At 54.9% G+C, this 22528-nt stretch overlaps 3 protein-coding genes and 1 non-coding gene across 5 annotated transcripts; 2 read left to right on the top strand and 2 right to left on the bottom strand.

Moving 5' to 3' along the window:
• Positions 1-573: 573 nt before the first annotated feature.
• TRUB2 (TruB pseudouridine synthase family member 2) lies at positions 574-4877 on the bottom strand. The gene is made up of 8 exons (XM_059486316.1): positions 4773-4877; positions 4399-4527; positions 4227-4301; positions 3658-3719; positions 3272-3353; positions 2661-2733; positions 2094-2230; positions 574-1441 (listed from the first exon to the last, which is right to left on the bottom strand). The coding sequence occupies exons 1-8, from the start codon at positions 4870-4872 to the stop codon at positions 1080-1082; spliced, it is 1020 nt and encodes a 339-aa protein (XP_059342299.1). The 5' UTR covers positions 4873-4877; the 3' UTR covers positions 574-1079.
• Positions 4878-4917: 40 nt separating this feature from the next.
• On the top strand, positions 4918-10593 carry COQ4 (coenzyme Q4). 2 transcript variants are annotated; one of them, XM_059486326.1, is made up of 7 exons: positions 4918-5006; positions 5078-5253; positions 5694-5790; positions 7337-7439; positions 7548-7677; positions 8454-8547; positions 9061-10593. In XM_059486326.1, the coding sequence occupies exons 1-7, from the start codon at positions 4930-4932 to the stop codon at positions 9221-9223; spliced, it is 840 nt and encodes a 279-aa protein (XP_059342309.1). In that variant the 5' UTR covers positions 4918-4929; the 3' UTR covers positions 9224-10593. The 2 variants fall into 2 exon arrangements, with proteins under 2 accessions (XP_059342309.1, XP_059342310.1); XM_059486327.1 differs by lacking the exon at positions 9061-10593 and adding an exon at positions 8666-8966.
• Positions 10594-11227: 634 nt separating this feature from the next.
• Positions 11228-11316, bottom strand: TRNAR-UCU (transfer RNA arginine (anticodon UCU)). The gene is given in 2 exon segments: positions 11228-11263; positions 11280-11316. It is a non-coding gene; the product is annotated as a tRNA-Arg (tRNA).
• Positions 11317-11471: 155 nt separating this feature from the next.
• Positions 11472-21324, top strand: SLC27A4 (solute carrier family 27 member 4). The gene is made up of 13 exons (XM_059486600.1): positions 11472-11546; positions 13885-14051; positions 14705-15099; positions 15793-15951; positions 16301-16370; positions 16477-16568; positions 17077-17186; positions 17614-17823; positions 18040-18166; positions 18344-18481; positions 18617-18781; positions 19185-19331; positions 19574-21324. The coding sequence occupies exons 1-13, from the start codon at positions 11532-11534 to the stop codon at positions 19729-19731; spliced, it is 1953 nt and encodes a 650-aa protein (XP_059342583.1). The 5' UTR covers positions 11472-11531; the 3' UTR covers positions 19732-21324.
• Positions 21325-22528: the final 1204 nt, after the last annotated feature.

Genomic DNA, 22528 nt, shown 5'->3' with positions numbered 1-22528 from the left:
TGTGCAGCCCAGAGGAACCAGAACTGAAATATTCCAGGCTTTAAGAACTCCTGGGATGCTTCAGGACAGGACTGCACATTGCCACTGAGACACTTCATCATGGCCCCCATGACTGCCCCTCCCAGAGTCACTCTTGTACCTCTATGGCTGTCACCTGGAGGATGAAATATGCTGGCCCTTGTCCAAGTCCAGGAGAGGAACAGAACAAATCTTCTGCTTTCCATAAATAGATCTCCAAACTCACTAAGTATATAACTGGAAAACCATTGAGTGCAATAATGGTAAGTGTTATTCCAGACTTTGAACTTCAATTTAGAAAGTGTGTTTCTGCAAAGTCAGACCCAGCTATAATGAGCTAACAGAGACCAAATGGTATCACAGTGTTTACAGTATCACCAAAGGGCGGGACCTGCTGTCTGCAAGGAGCTGCTGCAGAGCACACCAGAGACCACTGAAAACCCTTGGCTCCTCAGGAAAAAAAGGGTAAAATAAAGTAGCACTTGCAGGGTTTTTATGGGCTGATGTACATGGATGAGTACTGAGCCAAGAACCAACCTCTTCCCCGTTAGGTCATTTTCCATTTTATTTTTTGTGTGTCCTGTGCATTAGTCCCCATTATAAGCCACTTTTCATCACATGCCTACTCTGGATAAAACCATTTCCTTGCATTGCTTTGGGTAAGCTGTGTTTTCTCCTTTACATCCCTCATTTAGCCTGATTTTGAGCTCTCATGTGTTTAAGAGCAGGGCTAATGGAAAGAAAATACTCCAGAAGAACACAGGGAAAATAAAATCCATACAGCAGATAAATTATGCTGCCAGTTGCAAGGAACAAATATGTGCAGTCAAGGGAATACAGCTTTCTAAGACACTACTTCCTGCTGCTAAACAATACGGGAATGGGTTTTTACATCCCTTAGCAACCTAATGTTCTCAAAATCAACAGGAATTTTGGCACAGCTACCTCCTGTTAATGAACTGTTTGTGATGCTTAAAAAAAAAAATGATACAGTCTGTCACTGAAGAAAAAACAGCCTCTGATAAAAGTCATCTCAAGGAAAGGGTGGAAGTGAACTGCAATTAACCTCTTTCCTTCTGCTGTCCATCACCTCGCTGGCACGTCTCTGCCGTATTGTGCTGCTCACGGAGGCTCCTGCAGAGCATGCTCAGCTGTGTCCCATCCAGCTGATGGAGAGGACTGTTCTCCTCATGTGCTGCCAGGGTTTTCTCCAGCTCTGTTTGCACTTTGAGCTGACAGTTCCTAATTGCCTCCCGGATGCTCTGCAGGTTCCACTGAGTTCTCGGGAGAGCGTCGTCCACCGTGAAAACGCCGTCGCGCGTCCTCCGCACTTGTGTGCACACAGCAGATGATTTCAGCTCCAGGCCAATCTCGTGAACCACCTTCCTCAGGTACTGCTGAGTCTCATGCAAGCAATGGATTTCTAGGAGGACAGAGATATTCCTTCAGAAGCAAAGCTTTGACACAAGCTCTGACATTGTAAATCCAGACATCGCAGTTATGCTGAAAGAATTGATTTGGCAGAAGACACTAAGAGCATGCTATGATTTTCTGGAATACTGCAAGGTGTTCCACACCCTTTACAAATACTTTATATATATAAATTTATTATTTATTATTATATATTTATATAGAAATACTTTAGAAAACAAACCTATAGATATAGAAGAGTAATGTAGAAATTTAGGTATTTCAAAGGGGATGAAAAGGCACCTATTTTAATAAGACAAGTAATTTGTGAGGGAAACGGGACTGGCTACAGGAAAAAAAATGACACCAAAAAAAAAAAAAAAAAGCCCAAAACCCAGCACTGAAATGCATTACACAGAAACATTGAGCTAAGAAGAATTTCCCCCATAAGTATTCATGATGCAAATATTCCATCCTTGGGCTTAGATCTGAACTGGCAAGGAAAAAGGTACGAGCTGGCTGGATTTACCAGAGAAGTTGTAAGCTGATAATGAATTCCCACCAACTCATTTTGCATTAAATAATGAGTAAGAAAATTAAGTTTACCAGCTTATTTGCCATAATACATACTCAGAGCTCCCCAGTACATTCTGTGCCAGTCCTACCTAGCTGGAATTCTGGAAGTGCAAACTGGAGGCATCGGATTGCTGTGATTATTGGGGGGCTTTTTCCCATGGGGCGAATCAAGCCTTTGACAGCCAGCTCATATGCCTCTTGTGTTTTCATATCAATGTTAGAATACCTAGGAAAAAAAAGAGAGCAGCAGAGACATTTAGAAATTTCTTCAAAGAGATTCAAAATATGTCCATCCCCAATAAAACAGAAATGCAATTTTTTTTCTTAAAACCATCCAGTGAGTTTCTGCATATATTTTTGTGGTATATGTACTATCAGTAGTGTAGCACAGTTTAGGATGGAGGTACTTGGTCATGTCTACAAGTTATTTTTGTCAGCCCTAATATAGCAGATTGGAGATTTTGGGATACAAGAAGAACATTTAACTGCAACCTCTCACGAGAGTACAGAGCACTCAGAGTAACTCCTTTCTACTCATTGCTAGCACTCCAACCTTTACAGACTTTGATTATGAGAAACAGAATCCTCTCATTTGTTTTGAAGACCAGCACATGGCAGTGGGATCAGATCAGCTCATTGCTCTGGTGGATACGCACATCAGCAGGGCCTTTTGATTTGTCCCTTGAATGACAGCAAGAATCCTCTCCAGCTTCTCCCTTGTGATATGATCTGCAAACATTAAGGCAAAAACAAAGTCTCAATTATCCATCCAGAAACTGGAAAGTCTGAAAAGTGCCACTGAGGTATTGCTGGCCCTTGGGCAGGCAGTCACATCAAAGGGGGCTGATGAGAGCTGAGGGGTGGCCTTTGCAAAGTCACTTCCCCTGGCTCTACATGGAGCAGCACAGAGCTGGACTGCAAAGGGAAGAGTTATTTTGCTTAAATGATTCCAAAACATTGATGCTCCAGTTTTCTTATTGTATGTTTTCATTCAATGAAATCTCCTAACTGCTACCTCCAAGTGTGATTCACAGATCTGGGTCCTGACCAACTCAGTAGGAACCGCTGTGACCACCATTCACACTGGCTTTGGCTATATCATGGTTAGATTTAGAACAGGGGAGCTACAACATCAACAAAGGCTAGAAGACATGCAAGATGTGGCTTTTGTCATTGTGCAATTCACCTGATTAAATGTTTTAATCTGTAGTTTGGTGGTCTGTTAAAAAAAAACACAAAACAAAAATGCATCAAATCAGTTTCTTACCAAATGTTGTCTTCTCTATTAAATTTCCTGTGTCTGAGAAGTCATCAGTGGCTTTACCAAAAAGCCCACCAACAGTATAAACCTGGAAGAAGGACAAAGAGTGCAATTTATCAAGAAAATGCTCCAAGCAATTGAACAGCAGTAGTGCACCGTGCAGCTGCCAGAATTGCAGGCTATGAGAGTTTTATACAAAAAGCAGCATTCTGTGCTCAAAAGGCCACGAGTGGATACTCATGTGAAGAATGAAACTCTAGACCCTGAAAAGCTCTCAAAAGCATTGGTAGGTTTGAGACTTAAGTGCAGAATCAACATCACAAGGCTGCTCTGGGGCACTGAGGCAGGATCAAGTGTGCAATGGCACTCTGAGGCTGAGAGCCAGCACCTACCTTGGTCAGGTGGCAGTTGTACAGGTCAGTGAGCAGCTTGTTCCCATGGCCGATGCCAAGCACTGAAACAAAGAAAATGGGGAACCTGTTACTCAGCCTCACAAAGTCACTGATGTGCATTTACACAGCACTGAACACTCACAGCACTCTTGCCCTGTGGACAGGGCTGTATCTCCTTAGAAGTCACATCTGAGCAGTGCAGTTAGACCCTCAGATTATTGTCTGGCATGAAAACCATAGAGTTCTTGAATTTCCCTAGAACTTTCCACCTGGGCACTCAGGGCAAATGCTCAGCAGTGCCAGCCCCAGTGAAGCCAGCTGAGCTGGTGGAGCAGACATGGGGATTGGTGTCCCCCAGAAGAACCCACTGTGCCTGTGTCTCTCCATCTAGCTTTGCCAGCAGCTTGCTGGGCCATTTCTTCTGTGTTTTACCCCTCAACTCCCAGCCCCTGGATCCCTGTGAGATCCAGGGGCTGCTGCAGTGCAATGGAATCCACCCTTCTTCCCTGCATGGAAACCCATCACCTCGCAGGCAGCAGGACACGGTGCTGCCCCGGAACGAGACCCACCGAAAACTCCCGAAGCCTTCACATCCAGCCGGTGACCTGCTCCGATCTTCAGCTTCCTGAACCGCGGGCCTCGGACTGCAACGGAGACAGTGATGGAGCGGGTCCGCAGCGCCAGCCCGGGGCTGCCAGCGGCCCCCGGTGTGCCCCGGGCCAGGCCCCGCCGTGTCCTTACCGAGGGGGTGGTCGGCCAGCACCGGCACTCTGGCAGCCACCAGCTCCACGGCCCCGCCGCCCTCCGGGGCCGGGCTCGGGAGGAAGCGGACTTGCTGCCGGGGGGCGCGTTGCGGAGCCGCGTTCAGCTCTGAAAGAGAACCGGGGGAGAGCGGGGAGTCAGGGCCGGCCGGCGAACCCGGGGACGGGACGGGACGGGACCGGCCGGGCCCCACCGGTAGCCTCGGGGGATGGGACGGGACGGGCCCCACCGGTAGCCCCTGGGGATGGGATGGGACCGGACGGGTCCCACCGGTAGCCTCTGGGGACGGGACGGGCCCCACCGGTAGCCCCTGGGGATGGGATGGTGTAGGGGGTCCCGCCGCCCGCGCTCACCGCGCAGCAGCCGCGTCTCCAGCGCCTCCCGGACGCGGCCCCAGGCCACCCCCGCCGGTTTGTACACGGCGAACAGCCCGGCCAGCCCGGGCGCCGCCATGGCCGCCGCCCCGCCCCGCTCCGGGCGCTTCCGGGGCAGCGGCGGGGCCGGGCCGGGATGCGGCAGCTGCTGGTGAGGGCGGCGCGGGCCGGGGTCCCGCTGCTGCTGCGGGGGGGTCCCGCTCACCCAGGCAAGTGCAGCCCCCGGAGCGGCCGGGCCAGCCCCGCGGCCGGGCCCTCCCTTACCCGCTGCTCCCCGCAGGCAGAGCCCGGCCGAGCCACAGCGAGCCGCGGGGCCGGGATGGACGCGGCCAGGAGGAGGAGGAGGAGATGGGAGGGTGGCAGCAGCTGTACCCCGGGCACATCCCCACCAGCCCGCTGCAGAAGGCGCTGCTGGCCGCCGGCTCCGCGGTCATGGCGCTCTATGACCCCTACAGACACGGTAAGGCCGGCGAGGGCAGCGCCTGCCGCCCGCGTCCAAACCCCGCTCCCTGCAGCCTGGAGGCTTCACAGGAGAGCCTGGAGCCAGCGCAGGACTGAGAACTGACCTGGTGCTGGAGGCTGTGAAAGAGAGGGAGTGAGGAAACCCGAACACGCTCCAGTGTGACCCCTTGTGATGCCACCCATACCGGTCTGTTCCTCCAGAGTCCCCCAGGCCTCATGACTGCTCCTCCATCCCATTGACAGGAAGGGTCATGTGGGTGGCACCAGGGCACAGTAGCCCTGAAGCTGAAGATCTGTGGTTTATGGGATCCCCACTTTGCCACGGGCTTCCTGCCTGCTCCTGGTCGATGGTTCATTGCCCTGTTTCCTCACCTGCCGACCAAGGGTAGCTGGGTTTGCGAAAGCAGCTCTTGGGTCACTCTCTGGTCTCTCTTTCAGACATGGTGGCAGTCCTTGGGGAGACCACAGGCTGCCTGGCCCTGCCAAACCTGCGGGACAAGATGAAAAACCACCCAGAAGGTTACCGCATCCTCCAGTGCGTCCCTCCCCATCCCTCCCTCGCTGCCTGGTTTGTGGTGGGGTGGCAGAGGAGGCCAGGCAGGTTCCTTGGCCCTGTGCAGGGAGAGCTTGGAAGCAGCACAAGTGTTTTGTAGCTCTAACCCTCCAGGCTAGCTTTATTTTTAACGTTCACAGGAGCCCTGTGACACATCTAAGGGCAGGCACCACTTGCCTGTCTGTTCTGCTTCACTGCTGGAACTGGCAGCTGCCAACACCACGAGATGCAGCAGCAGGCACAGGGGAGAAATCCGTGGATGTGGATGCTGAGCAGTGATTAGAACACATGGATGTTCTAACTACATCCATGGGTTTCTTCCCTGTGCCTCTTGCTGCATTTTCTTGCATTGGAGGCTCTGTCTCTGCTGCTCTCCTCCTCCTTAGACACTTCCATATTTTTTTCCTGGCTCAAGCTGAAATGAAGCCAGTTCTCTTGTTTTCTTTTTTAAGACTCCATCATTTCTGCTTTCATATCTGCAAGGACTCGTTGAGTGCAGCAAGGCTGAGGACCAGGAGGGTTTTCTCTTACTAACCAAGCTCTCACTGTATACCTGCTTGCCTTCTCCCTACTCCCTGTCATGTGTCACACCTGCTGCTTGTGTCACATAGGAGCTTGAGAAAAGTTGCCTTTTGCCATATGCTTCTGCAGACCAGCCTCATCCTGGCTCGAGAAGTTGACTTGGTAAAACATCCAGAGCAGTGGAATGGGGCTGGATCCCAGCAGAACTGCCCAGGGAAAGGGTTGGGAAGGGACATACCCACCTGTTCTTGCCCTGTGGTGTTGCAGGGATTTGCAGGGGTCTGAATTGGGCACACAGGTCTTTTTGTTTTTATCCCCCAAGCTGCTGAGGTCCCTTTGACAACAAGTACACAAGGAGATATCTGCAGCCAGTGTGAAACTGGTGCCTGTGATGCTTATCTCCCTGGCACCTGCACTCTAGGAGCTGAGCAGCTCCTGGATCTTTTATCATGGGAAGAGTTTACTCTGTGAATGGAGATAAAAGGGCTTTTGTTTACTTACAAGGCTGTGAGGCACCTGTTTGCCAACAACCTGTAGAGGAGACTGTGGCTGCCGTGTGGCTGGTGGTGAAAGTGTGAGCAGGATTGAAATTAAACCTGTGCTTAGAACAAATTCCTTCTCTTCTTTGGGGTTGCTCCTTTGAAGCTCTGGCTGCTGTGCACAAGCATTAAATTTCTCTGCTGTGCAGGGCTGGGGGCTGTGCCTGGCTGGCAGCCCACACAGCAGCAGCTTTTCAGTGCAGGGCACACCAGTGTTTTTTCCACTAGAGTTGTTACAAGCACATAAGATAAATGCCCTTTTATTGCCAAGGCTTCAGGTAGATAGATCCTTTAAGCAATTTGTGTCCCAGCCTCTGCAACAGACGTGCAGACAGTGCTGTCCATACAGAGGGAAAATAGCACGGATGGGCAGAGGCAGGGGTGGGGGTTTCCAAGGGCTCCTTTTTTGCAGGACCTGCTGCTGTGGATTTCTCTGGGAGTCTCACTGAGCTGTGTTTGGCTTCCAGGGAACGGCCGCGCATCCGTCTGTCCACCCTGGACATGGCCAGGCTGCAGGGGCTGCCGGAGGGCTCGCTGGGCCGGCAGTACGTCCGGTTCCTGGAGGACAACGTGAGTGTGGGCTTTCATGGGGGGCACATTTCTGTGGCTGATCCCTGTGCTGGCAGCACAGGTGAGATTGGAGCCACAGAGCTGAGCTGGGCCTCTCTGGACTTGCAGAAAGTTTCTCCAGACACGCGGATGCCGCCCAAGTTTGTGGATGATGAGGAGCTGGCGTACGTGATCCAGCGGTACCGGGAAGTGCACGACCTGATGCACACCCTCCTGGGCATGCCAACCAACATGCTGGGTGAGCAGCAGTGGGCTTAGAGAGCTGCACTGCCAAACCCACTGATTGTGCTCAGCTGCCTCCCAGAAATGGAGCAGGCTGGGCCAGCTGGACTCCCTGATCCTCAGCCTGGAGGGGAGGATTTTGCATCATCACTGTCTTACATCACTGGCTCTATGGTGACTGAGAGGCCATGAGATGTCACCTTTTCCCTTCTGGGAGATGCTCTGCCCAAGCCCTGGGCACAGGCAAGCACTGGCAGGGTGATTTCTGCCTGGCAGGGAGGGTGGCATAGAGGGAGGGATGTTTTGCAAGTTCTGTGTGAAGGCAGAAGGGAATTCCTGGTTGCTCCTTATCTGCACATCTCTGTGTCCTTTGCCCTCATTTTGTGGCTGACTCAATAGCAGGTCACCGGTGCAGCCTTGCTGGTACTTGTGGGGACCAGCATGACAGGGCTCTTCAGGCTTTGCCTGAGCCCAGGCAGTTTTGTAACAGGCCTGTGCTGGCAGAGCCACGCAGAGCATCAGGCCTTGGCACTGCATTGCCGAGGTCTGCAGGGAGCTGGACTGCCTGGGATGTGTTCCCCAAGCTCCCAGGGCTTGTGGGGTGCCATCCCTCTGGGGTGGATGGTGGTGTGTGACACGGCCCATCCTGGCTCAGGCTGAGGCCATGGCCAGGCTGAGGAAGCATTCCCATCCTCGGGAAGGGCAATGTACAGCCTGTGCTGAGGATCCACACAGCCCTGGCTGCCCTTGGTGCAGGTGCTCTGTGTGCTCACAGCCTCCCTGCTCCCCCAGGTGAGGTGGTGGTGAAGTGGTTTGAAGCCATCCAGACGGGGCTGCCCATGTGTGTCCTGGGAGCAGCGTTCGGCCCTGCCCGCCTCAGCTCACGGTACGTGCCCGGTCCCTGCCCTGTGTGCTGCTTTCCTGTGCCCACTGGGGACAAAGAGGGCACACTGCTGGTTTGCAGTGAGGACTCAGTCACAGATCCCTCCATGCTGTCCCCACAGCCCAAGGAAGTGGTGACAGCTTTGCCTTGTCGCTGAAGCAGAACCTGATGCTTAATCTGCGTTCAACACCAGCCCCCTGTGCCAGGCAGGAGCAATTTCCAGGCCTTGGATGGCCAGTGGGACCCTCACCACACTGGGATCTGTTCCCTGCACATTTTTTTTATTGCCCAGCAGTTTCAGAACCTGAGTTCTGGCCTTGGGTTGGTGTTGACTATAACCTTCCTGCCACACCATCCTCTTCTGTGCCTCAGTTTCCCCTGTGAGTTAAGCAGAGGGGATGCCAGGAAGTTAAAGGGATACATGGGACACATGGGCTTGGCATCAGCCTACCATGGAGAAAGAAAATAACAAAATGTGCATATCAGAACTGCCACCACCTGTGTCGTTTGTTCCAGAAAGCTGCAGGTCCTGGCTACCGAGCTGGTTCCCTGGGCGATTCGGAGCGGGCTCAACTCCAGCTGTGTCCTGAACGTGTACTACGAGCAGCGCTGGGAGCAGCCGGTGGAGTCCCTGCGGGCGGAGCTCGGCATCCTCCCTCCCCCGGCCGTCCGGGTGTGAGAGCTCCTGTGGGACGGCCCAGGGGATCCCTGCTGTCAGCTCCAAACCCTCCTGCCCTGCCCGCAGCACAGCGTGGTGGCTGCAGCTCTTCCACCAGAGACCCGAGGGCTGTGTTTCCTCCTGCCAAGAGCTGGCTCCAGCCTGTTGGTATGGGCCAGCTGGCATCTCCCTGGGCTGTGGCAAAAACTCAACCTGTTTGTGATTTTGGTTGAGGGATGTCAAGGTCAGATGTGCCTTTGCCAGCTGGTCTGGCTGCTCAGCTCTCCCAGCAGCAGCGTTCCAGTACTGTGCTGCCAAGTGCTGGGATGGGGAGGGAGCACACTGCAGCAAATGGATGCCTTGGCCTTCTGCAGCCCCAGGGCTGCGCAGGTGAATCCTTCCTCCCACCCTTCCCATCCTGGGAAGATTGAGCCTTCAAATCTTGGGGCTGCCCTGGACGGGAGGTACACCCATGATTTTCCAGAGGAGCACAGGGGCAGGTTTGGTGTGTGCAGTGGTGAAATCCCATTCTGTACTGGTGCCTGACTGGTCTCCTGTTGGGTCACACTGAATGCACCTCACTTCCTGCCTCAAGGACCAGGCAGTGTGTGATTGTACCCACAGGGCAGGCACGGAAATACCTTTGGATATTTTCTCTCCTGGATTGGCTGTTTTGAGAGCTGATCCCAGTCTGCTGTGTGTCTCCCTGTAGTCCTCCCCATCAAAAATGATGAAATCCACATGATTGTGCTGGCTGTTCAGTAGGAATCAGCCCTTCTTTGGGCAACACAATGACACAGTTGGGATGATGGGATTGAACCCAGTGAGTGCAGAAACAGCGGCTGCTGGTGCTGTGTCTGGGAGCTGGTTGCTGTCTGGGTTAATTAAACTGTGCTCCAGACTGCAGCAGCCAGGGAGCAGAGTTGCTGGATGTGATGGCAAAGAGCCACGAGGCCAGGGGCTCTTTGTTCATGTGTGTTTGCTGTTGGAATTCCTTCTTGTTTAATAAATCCACACTGGGGCTTGTAGTTCATTACCCCTGTGCTTTTGCCCCATCTCCCCTCCTGAGCTGGAGATCTGATGTGAAACCTCACCCTTTTTACCTTCAGCAGGTTTTCTTCCTGCCCCCCAGACTTCCTTTTTTAACTTCTCCCTGCATCAGCCACCCCACGAGCCAGACTTTGGGTTTTTCTCCAAATCCTCCCTTGGCCCCCAGAGTTATTTCAAACAGATACAAACAGTCAGTATATAAATACATCCTTTAGCTGCCAGTAAAACACACAGTGTGGGGGTTATCCTAGTGCAGTGGTCGACATGAAAGAAACATTTGCCTGTAAAATGACCCAGAAGTGTCAGAACCTTGGGGTGAATAAACCAAAGGGCAGCAAAGATTTGCTTCCAGGAACTGTCAAGGGAACGTGGGAAATGACGGCCGTGAGAGAGGTTTTTGCTGCATTTTGGGTTATTTAATGAGGCCTTGAAAGGTCCGGGCTGTCAGTGCTGGTGGTGCCGCCTTCGTGCAGCCACGTGTGGCTCAGTGGGCTGGTGCCAGCGCTACAGAAATGGCACATCATGTAATTTTAAACGGCATCTGCTCAGCCGGATCAAGTAACAGTGTCTGTGGCTCCTGCTCCTGCAGCCATCGCTTGAGGAGCCTGCGGAAAGCAGGCGGCAGAGGGAGCAGAGGGTGATTTGGGCAGAGCCACATGAAACTGCTTTTTTTGGAGAGGATGTATTCGCTGTGGGCAAGTGGCAGCTCCACCATGCCCGTACTGCGGGAACGCGGTGACAATTAACTCCTGAACTGCTGGGATGGATGCTGGGCACGCTCCCCGGTGGGGCCGGGTTTTTTGCGGTGCCCGGGCCGCCCTTGATCCCGCTCCCAAAACGGATCTGCCGCTCCGCGCTCTCCGGCAGACGGGCGGACCCTGCGCGGGGGCAGCGCCCGGGGGCGGGCGCGGCTCCCCCCGGCCCGGTGCGGCCGCGGAGCCCCGGGAACGACTGCCGCGCCCCGGCGGCAAAATGCGACTCTGGTGGGACTCGAACCCACAACCTTTGAATGACTCCCGTCACACGCTAGAAGTCCAATGCGCTATCCATTGCGCCACAGAGCCCTCGCTCTGCCGCCCCACCCTCACCGCCTCTTCCCCGCGTCCCGCCCGCCCCGCCCGCGCCACCGCTCCTCGGCGCTGCGTCCGTCACCGCGGGGCCGGGCCGGTGCACCGGGCGGGACTACAGCTCCCGGCGGCCCGCGCTGCCCGCCCCTCCCCGTCCCTGCCGCAGAGCCGGGCGGGCCCCGCTCCCGGTGCAGGTGGCCGGGCCTCAGCGGATGCCCCGGAGTCCGGTAAGAGCGTGGCACCATCCTCCCCATCCCGCTCCGTCAGCTCCCGGCGCCGCCGCGGCGGCCGCGCTCCCTCCTCGCGGGCGGCCCCGCGGGCTCCCCATCAGGCGCCGCGGCCCTGCGGGCGGCACCAGGGTCCCTCCCCTCCGCCGGTGTCCGTATGAGGTACCGGGGCTCCTCGTGGGGCACCGTGGCAAGCGCGGGGACCCCTCCGTCCCCCGGTCTCCCCACGAGCGCGCCGCGGGCCCTGGCCCCGCCGAGAGCGGCCGTGCCCGGGCGCTTCCGGGGCCTGGCGGGTTGGGTGGCGGGGCCTGGCTGCGTCCCGGTGCGGGGCCCTCCCGGCCCTTCTGCCTCGTGTGATGGGGCTGGGCAGCGCTGCTCGACCTCCCTGCTGGGTCCCCAGGGGGGTTACACGGGGGTCCCTGCCCTGGGCAGGTGGGGGACAGGTGCCAGACAGGTGCCATTGGCGCTGGGGCTTCTCACAGCCCGGCCACCTGCCCCTTGTCCCCCCGGCACCCGCTCCTCGGGCTCGGTGCTCCCCGGGTGGGTCCCCGCGCTTTGCCTCGGTGCCTGCTGGCTGTGAGCTACAGGCATGGCTTCGTTTCCTCTGGGCTGATGCAGCTGGACAAGACCTGAATCTGTAACGCAGGGCTGGAGGTCTCTGGCAGCCACACACCGGGTATCTGTCAGGAATCTCTCCCCGGGTATCTCCGTAGGAGGCACCGGGATGCCGGAGTGAGGTGGAGATAGGAGCAGAGGATAACAGGGGCTTGCCTGAGCCTGCCTTGCCTTCGAGCGGGAGATTAAGCCCTTTGCTGCCCACACAGAGTGGGGCTCCCCCATTGCTGCCTCTCCACCTCTGGCGGGTGTGAGGCTGTAACCGAGGGCCCAGGCGTGTGTGAGGCACAGTAGTTTGATGGGGATCTAAAAGCTGCCCTGTTTAAATGCAGAGAGAGGCTCCCAGGCAAAAACACAGTGAGTCCTGTCCTGCTAAAAGGCAGTGTTGTGGGACATCACATCTGGGAGTAGGTGTTTGGTGAGGACTGTTCAGAGGTCACTGGCACAAAGGGGAATCTCAGGGTAAAGGCTATGGGTGGGAAAATGTCTCCAGGTGTCCCCCTGGGAGGGGTGTCTTGTGCTCTGATGCATCCCAGCCTGCTGCTGGTGGCACAGCTCAGAGGTGGGACAGCCAAGGAACAAGATGTGACCATGTGGCACTGCCTTGGCTCCCACCCTGCCAGCGTCCGGTATCAAATCCACAGAAGCTCCTTGGATCTGAGGGACACTGCACAGAGCAGAGGGAAAGGCACAAGTGGCTCCCAGCCCCACCAGCTGAATGTACTAGAGCCCATTCAGGGCTTCCAGCTTCAGAGCAGCAAATCAATCTTCAAGAGGGAAATGATGCAAATGTTTCCTTCCTTTTTGGCCTGTGTCCATGCCAGGAAGGGCCAGTTTTATCTAGGAGCTGTGAGGGTCACATCTCTGTCATTTTCCTCCTCCCAGTGCTATTGCCTAAAGACAAGACAGACTCAGACTGTCTCTGAGTCTCAGAGCTACTTCTGGGGTTTGTCTGGGATGGGGACAGGGATGCTGTTTTGGAGGGACGAGTACTAGAGACAGTCACTGTCCCCAGGGAATGGGACAGGGGCCTGGGCACTCCTGGCAGCAGTGACAGCCCTTGTTCTGCCCACTCCAGCCTGGCCTCATCTCTGACCTGCTCTGGCAGTATTTCCAGCCTATTTAGGCCAGGAAACTGCCTGCTAACATGAGGGTTTGCAAACACAAGCAGAGCTCAAAGAACTGAGTTTCCTGTCCCTGATCCTGTGTGAGCTGTGTTGTGGAGCACGTGAAGCTGTGCTCTTCCAACAGCTGTGGTGGCTGTCCTGGAGCCAGGCATGCAGGAGAGCTCATGCTCGGGGCCTGGGAGACTCTGGATTTTAAGGACAGAGGGATTCTGGGGTAGAGTGGAGGCTTCCAGTCATCTGTACACAGCGTCCTGCCATGACTTTGCTCACACATCCATGGAAGTGACTTTATCCTGCATCTCATCTTGCTGGGGCGTGGCCAGACCCCTGGCTGGTGTGCAGGATGTGGCTCCCCAGGTGGGAATGGCCCGGCTCTAGTGCTGATGGCTCAGTTGGAGGCCACCTCCAGGGTCAGATAAAGTTACATCTCTGGGAGCTCTGGGCTGCTGGGTTACATCCTCACTGCCAGCAGGGCTGATGACTCAGGGACCTCATCCAGGAAACTGGGGGCTGCTCAGGCATCCCACGCCCATGGGGTTGTTATCACCAGGTCCGTGGTGCGTGGGTTGATGGCTGTGGTTTCTCTCTCCATGCAGGCCACAATGCTGCGTTTGGCTGCCTTTGCAGCTGTGCTGCTGTTCCTCAGGGTCACTCTGGAACTGTCCTGGATCCAGGCCATCCCTGCTCTCTTCATCTTCTACCTGGCATCTGGTGGATGGGAATTCTTCCTTATATTCCTCAAGACATTACCTAGGGATGTGAGGTAGGTATGCTGGCTGGGATGGTCCAGCCATCCACCCCTGGCCCTCTGCTCTGCCATGGTGTATGTGTATGTGTGAGCACAGTCCCTGACTCTTTGCACAGCCTGGGTTTCTGCTGGCACCTGGCCTGGCTGGAAGGAAATCTCCCTCTGTCTTGTCTGGGTGACCCCAAACTCTCGGGCAAAGTTTTCCCAAGAAGGATAGATTTCAGCTGAGCTCAAAGTCTATTGACTGTCCTTGTACTTCACCCTGTCCCTAAAGCTGCTGGCGTAGCACCAGGTCCCTGTGCAGGGTTTGTTCTGAATTGGTATCAGGTTGTGCCAGCTCCTGGCAAGGATATGGCGGGGAGGGAGTGGTGGTACCTCTTGGAGTGCACTCGAGGCTCAGAAATGCCCCTTTGATCGGGGACATCCCTGTCTGCAGACTTCCAAACACATCAGTCCCTGGCTATGAGCCTCTCTGCAGATGTGTTCTGCCCATGTGCCCACTGCTCAGGGGAGCACGCAGAGCTGCTGCTGACCTCAGGTGGGGTCTGGTGTAAGCGCTGGGCTCTTGCAGCTCCTCAGAAGATCCTTGTGCTGTGCTGGCTTTGCTGAGGAAGTGATTCTGCAGGGGTCACTGAGTAGCTGCCCTCTTGCTCCCCCTCTTTTGGCAGCACGGGGCTGGTCCTGCTGCGGGTGAAGTGGCAGGTATGGAGGCACGTGAAGGAGAAGAACACCATCGCCAAGATCTTCCAGAAGACCGCAAGGAAATATCCAGAGAAGACAGCGCTGATCTTCCAAGGCACAGGAGAGAGCTGGACCTTCCGTCAGCTGGATGAGTACTCCAACCAGGTGGCCAATTTCTTCCACGGCCAAGGCTTCCGCTCGGGGGACGTGGTGGCGCTTTTCATGGAGTCCCGCAACCAGTACGTGGGGCTGTGGCTGGGGCTGGCCAAGATCGGCGTGGAGACGGCCCTGGTGAATTCCCACCTGCGCCTGGACGCCCTGCTGCACTGCATCACCATCTCCAGCTCCAAGGCTGTGGTTTTTGGTGTGGAGATGATGGAAGGTGAGGCGCCGGCAGATGTTTTGGGAGCGCTTTGGAGTGGAGGGAGGTGTGTCTAGCTGGTGGGTTCAGTGTTCCTTTCCTGCCCACCACAGAACAGATCTGGAAGAGAATGGACAGTTGAATCATCCAGGAATTAGATTTGTGCTTGGGTTTTTTTGTTTGTTTTTCATTCCTTTGGACACTGGGCAGGATCTGGAGTGCAGTGCTGTCTGCCTCCCAGGCAGGTCAGCCTGGGTATGAGGATCCTTCCTTGTGTCTCTCCAGTCCATTCCCAGCATGGAGACCTGGGTTGGACTGGGCCTGCCCCACTGCACAGGACGAACCTCCCCTTGCTCTCCATGGCTGTTGCTACATCCTTGCAGCACCTTGGCTCCAGTTCCTTGTGTGTTTCAGTCCACACCTCTGAGGTTGAAGATGTCAACAAACCTCTTGGCAAAGAGGTTTTGGATGGGGGAAGGTGGAAAACAGGATCTTCTGGTCCCTGAAGAGGTCTGGGCTGTGGCCCCAGCATCTGTTAATCATGAGAACAACATCTGCCTGGGATGGCTGTGAGCCCTTTGGGCAGTCTGCCAAGCACAGTGGGGGTACTGCTACCTGGGGCAGGCTGTCCCTCAGGCTGTCTGGGAGGACAGGGGGTCTCTGTGCTGTAGCCACCCTGCTGCTTTTCTCCAGCTCTCCTCTTTATTTCCTCAGCAATGCAGGAAGTGCAGCCCTCCCTGGATAAATCCATTCATCTCTTCTGGTCTGGGGATGAAAATCCTAAATCTGTTCTCCCTGGTGCAAAACACCTGGACCCCCTCCTGCAGATGGCCCAGCGACACCAGCCTGCTCCCCCTGCTAAGGGCTTTCTTGGTATGTGCTCAGCTCTTGGGGCTAGACATGAAGTGGTGATTTTGAGGGTTGCAACTCTGGCAAGACTGCTGGGGATGCTGATGGCAAGGGGAGTTTGGGATGGGTCTTACTCCAGTGTTGGAAGCCCAGGCCTGTGTGGAGCAGTGTCCTGTCATACCCTCCGTGTGTCCAACAAACCTGGGGTGATCCTAGGATGTTCTTGGAGCTGTTACATGAGAGCCTTGGCTCAGCTGGCAAGAGTAGAGTGTTTAAATTTTGTTTGTCCCCCTCTCCTGGTTCAACCTGGTTCCTGGTCACATTCCCAATTCCTAGATTGGGAATGTGACCCTGTCTCCTCATTGCTCCCCAGATAAACTCTTCTACATCTACACCTCTGGCACGACGGGGCTGCCCAAGGCTGCCATTGTGGTGAACTGCCGGTAAGGCCGTGGACAGGGGCTCAGGGAGGATGGGGCTGAGCTCTGCCCTCTCCTGGCACAGCAGCCCTGGCCCTGCTCCTGACATTCCTTCTCACCCTGCCCTCAGGTACTTCCGCATGTCCAGCTTGGTTTTTTACGGTTTTCGGATGAGGTCTGATGATGTGATCTACGACTGCCTCCCTCTCTACCATGCTGCAGGTAACGTGTGCCATACAGAGCATCCTGGCACTGGCTCTTCCCTCAGCCAAGCCCTAGAGGCTGGTGTGGCTGTGATCTCCATGTTAAGGAGGTTGAGACTGCTGCTTGCAGTGTGTGACTGAGGCTTTTCTGCTTTTCCCCTGGAAGCCAAGAATCGATCTGGCTGACCTTTGGAGCAGGGAATGTGTGGGGAGGGCATTATCCTACCCTGCTTTTGGAATACCTGTTCTTTATCGCTGCTCCCTGTGGAAAGTAAGGGGGGAAAGTCTAGAGGAAGTGCTGCCTGCCTGGCTGAGATATGCTGGAGTATTTAGGTGCAAAGTGCTGCCCTACATGATACTGCCACGTGTCTCCTCCCTTGTGCAATGGCCCTGGGGGCTTTGGCTGGGCAAACCCCCACTGCTGTGAGCCAGCCATGGCCTCTGCCTTGCCCTGCCAGTTCTTTCCCTGGGTGGGCTGGGCTGGAGGTGTTTGGGGACTGAGGGTTTTCCTGGCTGCTTCTCTGCAGGGAACATCGTGGGCATTGGGCAGTGCCTGCTGCAGGGCGTGACGGTTGTCATCCGCAAGAAGTTCTCAGCCTCACACTTTTGGGAGGACTGTGTGAAATACGACTGTACGGTGAGGCTGTGAGGCAAGGGGCCAGCAGGGAGTGGGCAGTGAAGCCTGGGGGTCTGTGCCAGGGAGAGAGCTCTCTATGGGGAGAGCCCAGCTGCTGGAAGTGGGAGAGGCCTAGATCAGTTCTGTCTGTCCAAACCACCTGTCACAGTGGTGGGGCTGTGTCCTTCTCACCTGGGCTGGTAGCTTCACGTGTCCTCCTCACGTTCCAGCATTAACCAGGAGATAGTGGATGGGTTTCACAGCCTGGAGAGGTGGGTTAACCAGGGAAGGACAGGCTGGATGACTTAGCAGAACTTCTCTTTTTCACTGCGGCCTCTTAGCAAACTTTGAGTGTGTTGTGCCATTCAGTCCTGCCCTGAAGCAGCCTCAGAGAACCCAGGGCTTGGCAGAGGGATCCTAGTGAGTCTTTCCTCTCTGTTGCTCCCAGATCGTGCAGTACATCGGGGAGATCTGCCGCTACCTGCTGAACCAGCCGTACCAGGACGCGGAGCGGCAGCACCGCGTGCGCATGGCCGTGGGCAATGGGCTGCGCGCCTCCATCTGGAGGGAGTTCATGGCGCGCTTCGGCATCCCCCAGGTGGCCGAGTTCTATGGGGCCACCGAGTGCAACTGCAGCCTGGGAAACTTTGATGGCAATGTAAGGGCCCACCATCCTCTCTCGTGTCCCAAAGGGTGACAGATCTGCTGGCCGGGGCAGGGTTGGAAACCCCAATGGGCTGTTTGCTCCACCCACCCAGAGGGGTTTCGGCTATTGTGTGGTGCCACCTCTGTGGTGTTCTGAAGCGTGTAAGCAGTGGGTTCAGATGGGATAAATGTCCTTGCTGCCCACAGCTCTGAGCTCTTTCTGTTCTAGGTTGGGTCATGTGGCTTCAACAGCAGGATCCTACCGAATGTGCACCCCATTGGTTTGGTGAAGGTGGATGAAGACACTATGGAGCTGATCCGGGGACCGGATGGTGTCTGTATCAGCTGCAAACCAGGTGAGGACAACCACAGGGATAAAATCCCCTCAGCCCAATGGGAGTGTGACTATTTCATAATACCTCAGGATAATTATCCTGGATTTGTCTCTGCTCAGTTAAACCACACCAACCCTTTTTGCTTGGGGGGCTGGGTGTGGTGGTGTTCCCCCACTTCATCCCCTGTTCTCACTGCAGGGGAGCCAGGGCAGCTGGTGGGTCGCATTGTCAGGAGCAATCCCCTGCAGCACTTCGATGGCTACCTGAATCAGTCAGCCACCAACAAGAAAATTGCCAGGGACGTGTTTACAAAAGGGGACGCTGCCTATCTCACAGGTGAGGCCAGCAGGACCCCTGTATCTGCTGGGAATGAAGGACAAAGGCACTATGTGGGAATGGAAACTCTGAGATGCTCCAAGGTTGCTCCTAGTCAACACCTCATGGTTTTGCCTGTTCATTGCTCTCCAATAGGGGATGTCCTGGTGATGGACAAATATGGCTACATGTACTTCCGAGACCGCACCGGGGACACCTTCCGATGGAAAGGGGAGAACGTCTCCACCACGGAGGTGGAGGGAACGCTGAGCCGCATCCTCAACCTGACGGACGTGGTGGTGTATGGCGTGGAGGTCCCAGGTAGCTGAGAGGGAAGTGGACAGTCAGGAGAGGCAAGCAGGCCTCCAACACTTGGGTGTGAACATGTCCTGCATGTCCAGATTGATGAGGGTAGGCTGAGGCTCCCTGTGGGCAAGCTGGGAAGAGGCCAAAGGGGTGTGGCTAGCAGGAATGAGAGGGTTTCTCATTCTCTCAAGCTTTGGTCTGATTCTGGTTGGTTTGTAAGGACCCTGTGTGCTCTCTGGCCATGACTGTGACTGCAGGGTGTCACTGGTAGCCCTGGCCACAGGGTGATGACACAGCAGTGACACAGCTGGATGTGCCAGTGCTTCAGTACAAAGCAGAGTCTTGCTGGGGCAGGGCAGAGGGGAGATGATGCTACAGGGACAGTGTGTCTGAGTGCTCTTCATTCTCTGCCTCTTAGGGGTTGAAGGGAGGGCAGGAATGGCAGCCATCGCTGACCCAGAGAACTCCTGTGACCTAGAAGACTTTTCCAGCAAGCTGAAAAAGGCCCTGCCACTGTATGCACGCCCCGTCTTCCTGCGGTTCCTGCACGAAGTCTCCAAGACAAGTGAGCCATGGCATGCACAGTCACGCTGGACATGGAGCTGGGGGAGCCTGGGAGGGGAAAACCTGGTTACAGAGATCACTCTAGTGTGGGGATGGAGCCTCTCTGCCCCACAGAGTGGCCAGTTCCTCAGGTCGTTTTGAGGCATGGGAACACAAGGCTGGGTCTGGGGCTGTACAGGTGTGGTGGGGATGGAAGTGTGTGTGGCTAGTGAGCCCTTAGTCCTTCTTCTGTCCCCATTTCAGGCACTTACAAGTTCCAGAAGATGGAGCTGCGGAAGCAGGGCTTTGACCCCACACTGGTGAAGGACAGGTTGTATTTTCTGGACTCCAGGCAAGGCTGTTACCTGCCACTGGACCAGGCAGCGTTCAGCAGAATCCAGTCCGGAGACCAGAAGCTGTAACTGGTGGGGCTCAAGCCAGGCACCTCCCAAATCCTGCTGGGGAGAGGGGGCAAGGCAGGCACTGGGGAAGGAAAGGTTCACAGAGTGATATAAAAGGCACGCTAGAGATTTTATTTGACAAGTTTTACAGATAAGGGTTTGGGAGGAGCACACGGGGGATTGAGGGGAGGGGGATGGTCTCATACCAAAGCATTGACTCATTATGGCTTTATTTTCTGCTTGATACAGTTGTGGTGGTCCCATGCCATGGGAGGGGCAGGGCCCTGGCCAGTTGAGGAGGGGTGGGGTGCCCCTGCCATTCCCCTTTGCTTTTCCTGTCTTTCCCTACCTTTTCCTGCCTGCAGCCACCCTTCCTTGTGAAGGCCATGAAGGGCCCAGTGCTGGGCTCTTCCCCACTTCTCTACCAAGCAGCCAGCTTCTCCTTGGCACAGGGACCCAGTTGGCAGAGGGAAGGTGGGTGCCAGGCGCAGCCCCTTCCCTCTGCTTGGCCTTGCTGGTGTTGTGTGTCTGCTGTGAATCAGGGGAGCAGGGTAGTGTTGGGCTCAGGAGGGGGGCAGAGGTGTGTTTCTGCCATGCCATCTCTCTCCTGGGGATGACATTTCTGTTTTTCACAAGTACACGCACATTATATTATATTATATCTATATATATATGTGTGTGTGTGTATATACATATATATATAATACACGCTGACTTTTTTTTTTTTCAATCTTAATTTATTGTCCGTACTTTTGAATGTGTCTCGGGTTTGTGCAGTAGGTGGAGGGATAGCCCAGGCCTGTCCTCTCTTGGAGAATGCTTTTCTCTCACAGGGAGGTGGGATGCTCATCTGGGACTGATTCACCTCTTCCAGCGTGGGTGCAACTGTAAATGTCCTTGTGGCCTTGCTCCATGGTGGAGGACATGAGCAAATCCCACTATCTTGTGGACACTTCTCTGGGTCTTTTACTTCCATCTTTTGTGGATGCAGCATTGTTTTGTGGACCTTCTTCCTTGCTGAAAGCAAGTGGGAGAGTGGGAAGAAGGGCCAAGTTTGCCTTTGCTTAGATGTACTCAGGAGGTAACTTGTCAGGGGAGAGAACATCCTCTGGAGGGTGGCCTCTGTGAGAGCCTGACTTCCTGTGCTTTGCATCCCTTCCCAAAAGAGCCCTCCCTGTCTCCAGCACCAGAGCAGGGCCCTGAACTGAAATGTCTGTGTGAAACACCTGACTTGTGCTATGTGAATTCCCCGTGTTGTGTCTGATATGAAACAGCCTCAGCTGCGATGTTCAATTCCAGTTCTCAGAAAACAAGCAGAAATTTCTCTTCCAGAGAAAACTCTGGGTTGGGTTGTTTTAGGTTTTTGTTTTGTTTTGTTTTGTTTTGTTTTATTCTTGGTTTGTTGGTTTTTTTTTTTTTTTTTAATAATTTGTTTTTATGCTTTTAGTAGGGTTACTCCTTAAAACGACATCTGTCTTTTGTGAGGGCAGGGTGTGTCTGTTCTTCTAGCTGTGCTTCCACACCAACGTACCTGCCTGCCTCAGTCCGTCCTGGTCTCACAATTAAACACAAGTATGGGTCTATGCTGCTGTTTCCTACCTCTTCCTTGTACAGTCCTGCTTCGTGAGGGAAGGTGGGGGACTTTGCTGGTTTGGGAACTGCCACTCCAGAGGATCACCTCCCTGTGTGCATTTTGGCTCATCTTAGAGCAGGGGGAACAAGCCCCTTGCTGCTGGGTTTAATGACTGTGTGAACACAACATGTTGATCAGACCCTCCCCAGTTTCCTCCACTAACTCTCCACACCCCGTTTTTCCTTGTTCTGTCCTCAGCATTGCCATCCCAGTTTGTTCTGGCCTAGTTCTCCCTGTTTACCCTTGGACATGTGGTTCTCCCACCCCTCTCCTGTTCTCTATTTCCTCTTCCTGCTGCTTCTCTCTGTGTTTGTCCATGCTGAACTTCCCAGCTCATTTCTGCCCTTCCAGACAAGTTTTTTGGTAGCCATTCCACTTCCCCTGCTGCCAGAACCATCTTTTACACCTTCTGCATCCAACCCTGATGATAGGAGAACCTGGCTCCTTCTTGGTATGGGGCTGCCAGGGACAAATGTCTTCCATGAGCCTGAGTGAAATGTGTTGCCTGGTGAGCCACACCATAAGAAGAGTGTTGGAAATTTGCATCCTTTATATATCAACTTCACCTTTGGTCATGTTCAAATGGGTGTCCTCTCCAGCATCTCTAAGCTGAATGCTTTAATTTTAGTTTTTCAGTCCCCTGGGTGCTCACAAGCCTCTGTCCCAAAGCAACCAGTGGAAAACAGACATTATCCCCACAGCCCTGCAGCATCAGGGGACTCAGCCCTCAAACAGCAGCTTTGCCACGAAATTTACCAAGGAAATTTTGCATTTAGGGATCATATTTAGGGGCCGGGGCGCCGGTGCAGGGAGTGCAGCACTCTGCAGGTGCTCTGCTCCCACCTGCGGGCTCTGTTCCACCCGCAGCCGCCAGAGGAGGGCAGGCTGGGCTCGGCAAACGCGCCCCTCGGGGGGACACGCTCCGGGGCTGTGACAGTCCTCGTGTGCTGCTCAGAGCCCTGCAAGAGCGGGATGTTGGAGTGGGAGGGTACCACGCAGGATGGGGGCCTGAGGTGAATTTTGGATACAGATGATGGTGCTGGGTGTGAGGCTGGTGGCAGTTCCAGGCACTGGTGTGCACTGTGCCCAGGCTCCTGGCTGGAGACTGTGCCTGATGGAGACCCAGACACTGGAGACTGTGCCTGATGGAGACTTGGGCAGCAGCAAGGTCACCAAGCTGTGCCA

This window comes from Ammospiza nelsoni, chromosome 20 (genome assembly GCF_027579445.1).
Source record: "Ammospiza nelsoni isolate bAmmNel1 chromosome 20, bAmmNel1.pri, whole genome shotgun sequence".
In the NCBI taxonomy this organism is placed as follows: domain Eukaryota; kingdom Metazoa; phylum Chordata; class Aves; order Passeriformes; family Passerellidae; genus Ammospiza; species Ammospiza nelsoni.
The sequence above is the reverse complement of the archived record's forward strand: the minus strand, read 5'-3'. Positions and strand labels throughout refer to the sequence as shown.